Raw genomic sequence first — 12377 nt, 5'->3', positions numbered from 1 at the left:
GAATACGGTGAGGAATAATTTTCCAGATTATAAATGGATAAACCTTACTGTGTCCTCATGCTTTCTTTGAGCATTTTTTGTGCATTTTTTACCAGCTCACCTGCTACATATATTTTTATAAACAGTACCAATGAGAACCATGTTCTAGTTCAAGTTTAGTCATTGACTCTGTGATTCTATGACTCTGAGACTGTTATTTATTCCCTCTCTGTCTTAGCTGCCTCTCCCACACAGAGTTTATACCTACCAAGGCAGGAAATGAAGTGAAAGCTGGGAAAAGCAGTTATTGTCATGAGAACAGAAATGAGAGCAGCCTATCAACACATAGCCCATACAGGGAGACCAAAAAATGTCCACAAATCCAGAAAATAACGACTTGAGGTGACTGCATGGGGCATTTTAAATCACATTACACTAAATACGTTGATCAAAGGAAGAACATAAAAAATTTACTAACAGTACTTACCATTAAAACAATTACAGATGTCTTCATGAGTTACATAGGAAAATGTACTGTCAGAGAGTTAAGGAACAACATTTATATCAAGGCCTGGATATATAAATTAAGATAATAAATCTGAAGGCCAAAGTGACCAAATGCATGAAGGGACTGTCACACATGGTCAGATCAAAAAGAACACAAGTCTTTTGTCTGAAAAGGCAAAGATCCGTAAGAGAAGTATTCATACTTTGCTCTAAGAAGAAGCCACTTTGGATTTCTGTGTCATCTGAGGACTCTTGGGAGAGGAAAGGAAACACATTCCATGGAGACAGGAGCTTCTGGGGGAAGTACACTGATGGGGGGAAAGATGCTGTCGGTGGGAGTGAAGAGTCAACTACAGAAGTCGCTGCATCGAGACTCTTCTTGGGTCATGGTCTGGGAACTGGGAGTGCCCACGATCTTGGCAAGCAGTGCAGCAAAGTGCGTGATCAACTAGTTCAGTGCTTTTTGGAATCTCGGGACTCCACAAGGCACAGCTGAAAACCCCCATTATTATCAAACTGTTAAGGAGTTCTGATTCTAGAAAGGAAATAACAAATGACATCATGGACTTGTTCACCAAAGACAAGACAACGTGAAAAATAAATTATATACACAGTCAAAAGTTCATGAGAGGTGGTACAAGATAAATGTAGTTAAAATGTTCCATATGAGTACGGGTAAGTCACAAATCAACAGTCACATATCTGAAAGAACTCAGTGGTCATAAGGAACACATGGAGTACATCACTAATGTTTTTCCCCAAATATGGTAGATATACCAGCCTTGGGACCCTACGCTCTACTAAAGTACTATCTTTGGGTTAATATGAGGCAGAATGTATCCTGGACTGATTGCAGACCTGTGTGATATTTCATTTTCAAACCAAAATTAATTTTTTTTAAAAACTTTGAAGAGTTGCTGAACTTTTAACCACTTTGAAACACTGAATGATTTAGCTTCAGAACAATGATTTAACAACGACCTCCAAATTCGCAGACTCCCTGTAAGCACACACTAGCTAGCGTACTGTATCCTGCCAATGGGTAGACCAAAGATAGGGGAACTTGCAACAGACACATCAGCTTGCTAAGAGATGTACTATATGACTTGCAAAGGTAAAAATTTAAAAATATTCATATAAATTATTAGAAGAATGTTACAAAATTAAAATGTTATAATCCCTTGCAGAACTGAAGTCTCTAAAAACACTAGAATAAAGTAACTGATGTTCAGACTGAAAGAATATATAAATACATATATCTATGTATTTAAAGATTTAAAAGGATTTCTATTTAAAAGGATATCTATTATTAATGGAGTCGTCCATCACATTTTTGATGCTTTGCTGTAGCCACAACTTCTGCTGATCAAGTTCTCTTTCCTTCAGTTCTAGATCTTCAATTTCAGCTTTGAGATATCTTAATCTATCTATGACTTCTTTAGTATTACAGCCAGCACCTACACCTCTTAAAAACATATGAAAATTAATATCCCCAGTATTAGACCCAGGTTAACATCACTTAATTTTTATAGTAAAAATTGTAAAACTCACTGCATATATTTAAAACAAAAATCTTTACTCTCTTCTAAAACCATTAACCATTAAAATCTTTAGAAAACTTAAACACCCAAATTACAAAATTCTCAATCTATCCTAGTGTGCTCTTTGTCATCTAGAAGGGTGACTGGTGACTGAGGAACCACAGGATGCTGGAGTCGAGTGGTCACACTGGTAGTCTCATTACATGGACTGAGATGCGGGTAAAACAGATTATCATCTTTTAGTCTTTTGTTGGGATTTTTGGTTAAAATAAACTGAAACGTGAAAGATTAGGGGGGCAAATTTGTGGAAAAGAACATGTTTGTTACAGTCAAACATACAACAGTTAACAAATGACAACATGCATTTCAACTAATCATTATTTACAAAGTACATATTCTTGTATGTATGAGACTTAGTTCCTGTTTTCAAGGAGTTTATATTAGGTGAGTACATAGAACACCCAGGTAAAGAAGGATCAATGATACAGAGCAGGATGCAGTGTGTACCAAGTGAGCAGCTGGAGGAAGACTTGAACTTTGAGAGTGCGAATTAAACAGCGGAGTGAGCCACAGGCCATCCCGTGTCACACAGGAGGACGACAGAAGCCGAGGTGTGCCAGGGACACGCGAGGGGCCATGTGACCGGTGTAGACGGCTGGGACAGAGGACTCAGGAGACATACATAACAGAAAGGTCAGCGTTCACAGAGCACTGAGAAGAAAAAGGTAGACTAGAGCAGTTTGTAACTTACTTCCATTGTATACTGTTTTTTGACTTTTTTTCAATTAAGTCAATTCCTTCCAAGACATTGGTGATATCATAAATTCTTCTTTTTTGCCTCACAGCCAAAGTATCTGCAGCCTGTTTAAAAAAAGGGGGGGGGGAGGTGAACAAAGAAATAAATTACAATTCATATTTTAGGCCAAAAAGGCTTTAGTTATTAAGGTCACAGCATGAGAGCCCAGTCTTAAATTTGAGCCGGTCAGTTGCTTGGGAACAATAGCAGGGTATGTGCAAAGCAACCCTCAAACACTGGAAATACCAAAGAAATGATTCCATTTAAAAGCCAGCAGATGTCGGAACGGAGGAAAAAAATGAAAAAGGTCATGACACAAAGCCCACAAAAATAAAGAACACAATGAGAATACTTCCTATCACCTTATGGGCTAATCCTTAAGAGGCGCCGCTAACTGTCTGCCCCTGTCACTTCCTATCTTATTTCTCTGTTCATAAACACAGTCTTGTTTAAAGACAGCTAAGTTACCTTTTTTTTTTTTTGAAACTGAAAAATTATATCTCAGCGATTTTTAAATAATGAAGTCAAGATACTTGGGAGAAAATTCTAAATCATACACACATTGTATAACACCTTGAAATACACAATCTGCATTTTCTAAATTCAATAAAAATAGAGGAATGAATCATGCCATCCCAAAACAAAGCATAAAATTGACAAGAAATAAAAACCTATCGCATAAGGTTGTGGTACTAGCAAATACAAAAGCTTGGTAGTGTCACTTACATTAGGTAAGACCAACAAAAATATTTCATGCTACCATGTCATGAATGAATTGAGGAATGCTGTTATAGTGCCTCTAATTAGTTCTCACTCACATTTCTGACATTTGTTCCCCACCAGTATAAACAGAACCTCAGAGAAGAGGTTACCTGAAGCCTCTTTTTTCAGAGTAGATTCAGTAGACTATTTTGAATGTGGAGTCACATTTAAGATTCATGGTAGTAACAAAAAAATACATGTATATCCTTACTGACAATATTCAGTACATTATCTACAGATTTAGTCTCAGATGATTAGTTACTGGCTACCCCAGGGCGTCACTAACTGCTTCATTCTATATATATAAAGTTCCTCCTACAAAAACCAGGGCAGCATTTTGTTTCCTTCCACAGGGAGCAAGTGTGACCAACAACGGCTCACTCTGCAGGCATCTGGAACCTCTAAGTGAGATCTGGTGGTTGTATCACCAGAAACACCAAGTGCCTGCTGCCAACCTGAGGTCTTCAGCAGGGGATTCGTGCCTCAGAGAGCAGACCAGAAGGGTGACTGGATGTGGCAGAGAGAAAGAAGGAAGAAGCAGGGCATGAGGCTGTTTGAATCCCCAGCTCTGACTACGTGGTTCATCTCTTCTAGAAGATGAGAAAACGAAGAGGGCTCGCCAGTTTCACCTATACCCTCTTCACTGTACTCGGCGGTTCCCTCCCTGTCTCATCTACCAGCAGAGTTTCTGTCCTGAGTGCGAGGCTGTCTTTCTCAAGAGTAATCGTCTGCCGCAAAGCTAACTATAAGAATCTTAAGTTGTGAATTCATGTCTCATTTCCCTCTTGAGAAGTAGCCAAAGCACTCCCAGTTCTGCGTCATCCGTAGCTATGGACTCACACACCAAAGCCATTACAACCTTAGCAACAGCTCACCAGGTATGAACCAGGTCACAGAGCTATTCTAGGTCACTAGGCAAAGAGCCATGAGATCTCAAGTTTAGTTCAAAATTTGTAAAAAGTATCTCATTTACAGTTTATTTGTTGTTGTTCAGGCACTAAGTCATGTCCAACTCTTTGTGACCCCATGGACTGTACCCTGCAAGGCTCCTCTGTCCATGGGATTTCCTAGGCAAGAAGACTGGAGTGGGTTGCCATTTCCTTCTCCATTATTATTTATCACTGCTTAACAATTAACAACTCTGGGAGTTGGTAATGGACAAGGAAGCGTGGCGTGCTGCAGTCCATGGGGTCACAAGGAGTCAGACACGACTGAGTGACTGAACAATTACAAAATCGAATCCCTGATTCCCAAAACGAAGTATTTCTTAAAAAGCTATTAAAGCATATAAACATACAAATGACCAAACTTAAAGAGGATCTCCAGGAGGCTTTTATTTTAGCAGATGCATCACCTGAAGTCTGGTTCTGGAGCTGGGCACACCAGCTCCAGATGCAGCCCAGCCCTGCCACTTCCTGTCTTCAACTGGCTTCAGGCTCTTTAAACCTCATTTCCTTTTCATAAAATGGGATAATAACATATGCTGAATTGTGAGGGCTATGCAGGATAATCTTAGCATACTGTCCTCTAGGTAATTTACACTTAAATGTTGGTAACAGCCTCATCATCAAATACAGGTTGAAACAAGGGATCAAGGGTTAGAGTTGGCATGGATATGGACCTATCATATTTTTCACATAGGGTTTTAAAAAGTTACATTAAATTCTTAATTTTATTAAGTAATCCAAGACCTTTGTATTCATAAACCCATACCATGAATCATCTCCAACTTCATTCATTTCTTCAGCTCCCACGGGGTGCCAGGCTTGTTCTGGGTCTTGAGGATACAGTGGTGACAGAACAATGCCCCTGTCCTCAAAAGAGGGAGGCAGTGAATAGTGTATTAATGTAGGTATTCTCTTAGGAGGAACGCATTTAGGCCAGTACTGTATTTGACAAACTTTTCAGAGAAGGGCTCCCTGATAAAGTGAGTCTGAACTGAAGACAGTGACCCCGGGAACACCTGGAAGAGATGCGGGGGAGCACAGGAGGAATAGTGGGGGGGAGCGGGAGGCGGGGAGGGAGGAGGCGGGAGAGAGAGACAGAGATGGCAAGAAGAAAAGGCGGCAGCAGCGTGAAGACCGGCTTTTCCCCCCCTCCGAGACAGAAAGCCACTGGAAAGCTCTGAGCGCTCGGGAACTTGGCTCAAGGTTTTAAAAGGTTCCCTGGGGCTGCTCTGGGTGGAAGCAAGGAAACCAGTGAGGAGGCAGCGGTGACAATCCGTTCAAGAGGCAGCCGTGGAGACTGAGAAATGGTGGCATCCAGGACCTGTTTTGAAGGTACGGCAAGCGGGCGATACTGAGACAGCAATTGACAATGACTTTTCCCTTTTTGACGTGGGCAGCTGGAGACGGGAAGGCTGCAGGAGGGGCAGATTCAGAGCGCTAGAAATCAGGAACTCTGCTCTGGCCGTTTGGACACCCCAGGGGAGAAATCAAGACCACTGGACATGAGAAGTGTGTGGGTTAAGGGAGAAGTCCCAGTGGAGGTACAGTATCAGGAGTCATCAGTAAGTAAGCCATTAGGACACATTATGACACAGCATGGCACCAGCTGGATTCGCCTAGGAGGTGAGCACAGATGCAGAAGATGTCTAAGGGCCAACCCTTGGGTTTGGCAGTTTAAGATCCAGGGAATGAGGAGCAGGCTGCCACTGAAGTAAGCAAAGTAGGGAGAGTGGGGTCTTGAAAGTCAAGAGCCAAGAAACAGCGAGTGTGTCAAGGGCTGCTGGCAGGGGGAGCCAGTTCACCAAGACTGCATCCGTGGGTTTGACTATGGAGACATCAAGGTGTCCTTGCAGCCAGTTTTGACAGCAACAGACTCGAAAGCCTCCTTGGAGAGATTAAGACAGAGTAAAGGAAAGTTAGTTCTAAAAGGTCTTGTAGGTCTTCATAGAATTGTTCAACTTCAGCTTCTTCAGTGTTACTGATTGGGGCATAGACTTGGATTACTGTGATATTGAGTGGTTTGCCTTGGAAACGAAGAGAGATCATTCTGCCGTTTTTGAGATTGCATCCAAGTACTGCATTTCGGACTCTTTTGTTGACCATGATGGCTACTCCATTTCTTCTAAGGGATTTCTGCCTGTAGTAGTAGATATAATGGTCATCTGAGTTAAAGCCACCCATTCCACTCCATTTTAGTTCGCTGATTCCCAGAATGTCGACGTTCACTGTTGCCATCTCCTGTTTGACCACTTCCAATTTGCCTTGATTCATGGACCTGACATTCCAGGTTTCTATGCAATATTGCTCTTTACAGCATTGGACCTTGCTTCTATCACCAGTCACATGCTGAAGCTGAAACTCCAGTACTTTGGCCACCTCATGAGAAGCACTGACTCATTGGAAAAGACTCTGATGCTGGGAGGGATTGGGGGCAGGAGGAGAGGGGATGACAGAGGATGAGATGGCTGGATGGCATCACTGACTCGATGGATGTTGAGTCTGAGTGAACTCTAGGAGTTGGTGATGGACAGGGAGGCCTGGAGTGCTGTGATTCATGGGGTCGCAAAGAGTTGGGCCCGACTGAGCGACTGAACTGAACTGAACTGAACTGAACGGAAAGTTGGAGTGGACAGCTCTTCTGAGGATATTTACTGGGAAGAGGAACAGAGAAGTGGGACAGCGGCTGCAGGAAACTATGGGGCCTCCCCAGGAAGTTTCCACTTTCCTTCATCTCTCTTTCCTTTTAAATGGAATGATTTCCACACGTGAGGATGCTGAGAGGAATGACCTGGTCATGGGGGGAGGGGGATAATTCATGATGCAGGAAAGAGAAGGGACAGCCACCAGAGAGCGGAAGGTGGGCAGCGGGGGATGTGACCAGACGAGCAGGGGCGATCAGCCCTAGACAGTAAGAGGGCACGTTACCAACCAGAGCTCCGCAGGAGCGCACGCATGCAAGACGGTAGATACAGTGAGAGGTTATACGGCAGTAGATGTGGTGAGAGGTTACAGGACGGTAGATACGGCGAGAGGTCACATGATGTTAGGTGCGGTGAGAGGTTACACGGCAGTAGACACGGTGAGAAATGACGGTAGATGAGGTGAGAGGTTACACGGCAGTAGACACAGTGAGAGGTTATATGACAGTAGATACAGTGAGAAGTCACACGGCAGTAGACACGGTGAGAGATTACACGATGGTAGATACAGTGAGAGGCTACATGGCGGTAGATACTGTGAGAGGTTATATGACGGTAGATGAGGTGAGAGGTTACACGATGGTAGACACGGTGAGAGCTTACACGACGGTAGATACGGTGAGAGGTTACACGACGTTAGATGAGAGGTTACATGACAGTAGATACGATGACGACAGTAGATACGATGACGACAGTAGATACGGTGAGAGGTTATACGATGGTAGATGAGAGGTTACATGACAGTAGATACGGTGAGAAGTTACACGACAGTAGATACGGTGAGAGGTTACACGACGTTAGATGAGAGGTTACATGACAGTAGATACGATGACGACAGTAGATACGGTGAGAGGTTATATGACGGTAGATGAGAGGTTACATGACAGTAGATACGATGATGACGGTAGATACCGTGAGAGGTTATATGGCAATAGACAGTTATACGATAGTAGATATGGTGATAGGTTGTACAACAGTAGATAAGGTGAGAGGTTAGGCACCTCCTTCTGGGTGCTTTTCCTCCAGGAGAGAAAGGAGAGAAGTGGCTGAGAGAGGAGAAAGTGTGATCCTTGTCCAGGAGAGCCCGAGGTAAGCAAGCCTTGGAGCAGCAATGCTCGGCCCCACTAAGGCCCCGTTGGGCTCAGTGGTACTGAATTCAAAGTGAGAGCCACTGGCATTACTGGGCATTTCCCTGAGGCCCTGCAGATTGCTGGGGTGTTGACGAGGGACAGAGAGAACAAAACGAGCATGGCTTCATCCCATGCTGCCCTATAGCACTGAATAAATGCCCATGTGTCAAACGCAGCAAATTTACTCTGAAAGTTTACATTTACTATTATAACACCTGACCATAAAAGGGGAGCATAAGCCATAAAGGAAGCATCTACTAGATGCCTGAGTTTTCAGGACAGACAGAACCCTTTGACACAGATCTCCCCTCCAAATATGAGATCTTTTTCTAAAAATTGCCGGGGTCCAGCCTCAGCAGAGTCCAAGGATATCCTCAGGATGGACGACGTCAGTGAATGAAGAAAGATCGATAAAGAGATAAAGAAAGAGACATGGGGTGACTAAGCTTCTCTGAGCAAGGCCTGTGCACTTTATTCTTCTCAGGGCTTTTATACCCTGAGTTATACATACAGCAAGGTGAAAAATGCAGAGTCAACTCAACACTCCATCAGTAATAACTTTTATCGATATCAGGTTCCTTCCTGTAAAAGTCTTTTTTTGTACATCATCTTCTATTCCGGAGGCCTGCTGATATTCCATGACCTCCTTTTGATAAAGGTTGGTCAGCCAGAACACCAGAACAATGATTTTTCCTTAAAGTGTTTCTTTTAAAATTTTTAGCCTGTGTCACCCTTAAAGTACGGAGTTACATTTTTATGGAGCAAAGATTCAGCGGGTTATAGCAAAGAAAGAACTTATTAACTCAAAGTCTAATGTTGTTAATGCTAAGGCTATTACTTGCTTTTTCTACATCCTGACTATATGCACTCCCAGGAACACAATGGATAAGGGATGTGAGAACTTGGCAGCAAGCGTTGCATAGGCTCAATAATATTGCAAGAGTCTGGATAAAGCCGCCAAGTAAGCTAGAATGCTAACAGGGGGTTTAAAACACTCCTTTCATGCCCAGGAGATTTATCAACTAGAGGCCTAAGTTAACTCTTTTGGTCAGGGACAGACCCCTGCTAATGTCAGAAGAGCTGGTGAGAGACATAAAATAATAAGACAGACAGATTCTGGTTCGGGGATAGATGCTTGAGCAAGTTCAGGGGGTCCCTTGAGTCCTGATCTCGCCTTTGCCCATCAGGCCTCTTCCTCATGACCTTTGCCATGGGTGGGATTTTCCACACTGGCTCCCAGCAAAAAATGTCACCACCAGTAAACAAGTGATATCCATAGCTGGAACAAACTAAGAGCCTGTGATGCTTTAAGAGGCAGACAAGTCAAACAACCCAGAGAGCTGACAGAGATCACAAGTAAGTGCTAACAGGGCTTCAGGGACATTCTGGCCCCGCCCCCTCACTTTAGCAGATGACTCCAGTAAGACCCGGTGCTAACTCGGGGATGGAGAGATGGCTGCTAGCTTTATTTGCGTTAGGATTAGTTGCAGCTCATTTGCTCAAGGATGTTATCCTCATGGAGCCTGACACTGCATTCAAAAGGGCTGACATAAACACAGTAACTACGGAAACGTCCTGTCTTTCAGGCTCTCCATCTGCAAAGCAGAAACTTCACTCTCTTCCAGGACCACAACTGTTGACACACGTGCACTCGATGTCTTAGCTACTGTGCTTCTGAGACTAACATTATAGCGAGGAGGTCCAGATGCAAAAATCAAAACTGTGCAACAGAAACACTACAAAACATCAATTAGAATCCATACACGCACACAAACAAGCACAAGTGATGGGATCCTGAAAATAAGGTAGGAGGACCTCAAGTGACGCAACAAGATGGCTTATAAAATATTTTAATGAGAACTTTTTAAAAACCTGAGCAAATTCATTTTCATCTGTGCTCGATACTGTTATTTTGCTTTATCTCTTGATAAGGTTACTCATTTCAAACACTGTTAAAGATAATTGAGATGTAAAATGTTTGATTTCAACCCACAGTTAAGAAGAATCATTTATAAGCCAGTAATGGGATAATTGTGTAATAGGATCTTTCACAGATATTATCTAATTTAATGTTCACAACTGCTTTGTAAAGTAGGTATCATTCTCCCTGTTTTTTAGGAAACGATTCAGAAGGCTAATGAACAGTCAGATGGAATTTGGCATTAATTATACATTTATGAAACAAATTTGTGGCAAAATATTTTCAAATGGGCTATCATTTTAAAAGACTTTAAATACATGTGGTAGACAGTCAAAAGTTCCCAAGCTATACAGATGCACTGAATAGCAATTCAAGTAACACTGATGGTTTCATTGAGAGTACAAAAATGGTCTGAAAAAGCAGAAGGATCTTCATTTCCATGTATTTATTTATTTTAAAATGATGACCAGTAAAAAAAAAATGTAAACATATTCAAGACTTCGAGACCATGGCTACCACCTTCCAGAATGAGGCTGAAAAAAATGAAACAGCTCTGGAAAGTGAACTCTTATAAGAGACTGAAAAGAGAGAGATTACTGAAGGTGGGGGCAAAAAGGTCAGAGTTCCTGGAGGAGGCTGCTTTTGCGCTTTCAAGGCATCTGTAGATGTTAAATTAATAAGGAAATTAAACACCACGAAATAACTTACTTACTTTAAGGAAACAAACTGCTCCCTCCGGAAGCAGCACTAAGCATGCAAGTGTTTTCAATCAGTGACCTTTACCTGAGGGAATCTCTCCTTAAAAGTCTGCAGTGCTTTCACTACCCCCAAACTGCTACTGTATATGATAGTTTCAAGTGCACAAGTTTTAATTTTGTTCTAATTCTTAAAATGTTTGAACAGACACTGCATAAGCTTTTAAAAAGAAGCTTAATTGTACTGTCTTACACAAGTCACCAAAGAGTTCTCAAAAGGAAAAAGAAGACAGTTGATAAAATATCTAAGTAGGAAAAGCCTGCTAAGACTTAGTTCTAGAGATTGCTCACCAAGTCCCCAGCTGCATGCTTTGAAATTCTCATGTATGTTACGTTGTTAAACCAGGAACCAAACTAAGCAGCATCTACTGTTCTACCACCCGGCTCTGCATCTGCATATTTTTTAGAACCCTGATGGTTAGTCATGTACGGATGTGACAGCTGGACTAAAAAGAAAGGTGAGCACCAAAGAATTGATGCTTTTGAACTGTGGTGTTGGAGAAGACTCTGGAGAGTCCCTTGGACTCAACCAGTCCATCCTAAAGGAGATCAGTCCTGAGTGTTCATTGGAAGGACTGATGCTGAAGCTGAAACTCCAATACTTTGGCCACCTGATGAGAAGAGCTGACTTATCTGAAAAGACTCTGATGCTGGGAAAGATTGAAGGCGGGAGGAGATGGGGAGGATAGAAGATGAGATGGTTGGATGGCATCACCAACTTGATGGACATGAGTTTGAGTAAGCTCCAGGAGTTGGTAATGGACAGGGAGGCATGGCGTGCTGCAGTCCATGGGGTCACAGAGTCGGACATGACTGAGCGACTGAACTAATGGTTAGAAGTTAGGAACCACAGAAGTGGCAAAGAAGTCAGGGACATGGGCTAGGCTGTGAGATAGCAGTTAAGATGTTGAGGAGATTAAATGAGTATATCCAAAATACTTAGGAGAGTGCCTTGCACAAGTACTACATCGTGTTAGTCATTATGACTATTATTGATCCAGTTTCTCACTTATAGTAAGAAAACACTGACCTCTGAAAAACGTATCATGGAATGTAAAGATCATCTATATTTATCCACAACTTTAACACTTCAGAACACAGTCAAGCACAATGAAGTAGAAGGGCAGGCTTCTGTAGAAGCAAAAACCTGTATTTTACTACTCAAAAAGAGTTCACTCATTTGGATCCTATTTATTCCTTTTCTATGATTCCTAATGGTGGGGCTATTTAATGTCAATGTGCACAAGAAAATGAAGTACCATCCAGGACACTGGTGAGGAACCGCAACAACCATCAAAGGATGTGGCAGAAATTATAGAAAGGATAAAAAACTCACAAAG

General features: G+C 42.3%; 1 protein-coding gene across 3 annotated transcripts in view; it reads right to left on the bottom strand.

Moving 5' to 3' along the window:
- Positions 1 to 12377, bottom strand: part of E2F5 (E2F transcription factor 5) — a 33365-nt gene that overhangs the window by 4289 nt on the left and 16699 nt on the right. For 2 of the 3 annotated variants that reach the window (XM_018058171.1, XM_018058170.1), the window contains exons 2-4: positions 2779 to 2888; positions 1790 to 1951; positions 467 to 510 (exon numbers count right to left, since the gene is read on the bottom strand). In XM_018058171.1, coding sequence (XP_017913660.1) covers positions 467 to 510; positions 1790 to 1951; positions 2779 to 2888 — 316 coding nt within the window. Of the gene's footprint in view, positions 1 to 466; positions 511 to 1789; positions 1952 to 2778; positions 2889 to 5298; positions 5317 to 12377 lie in introns of those variants that run through there. The other variant, XM_005689267.3, reaches the window with a different exon arrangement.

The sequence above is a fragment of the Capra hircus genome, chromosome 14, assembly GCF_001704415.2.
Source record: "Capra hircus breed San Clemente chromosome 14, ASM170441v1, whole genome shotgun sequence".
NCBI classification, from domain to species: Eukaryota; Metazoa; Chordata; class Mammalia; order Artiodactyla; family Bovidae; genus Capra; species Capra hircus.
Note: the sequence above shows the minus strand (reverse complement) of the source record. Positions and strands in the feature narration are given on the sequence as shown.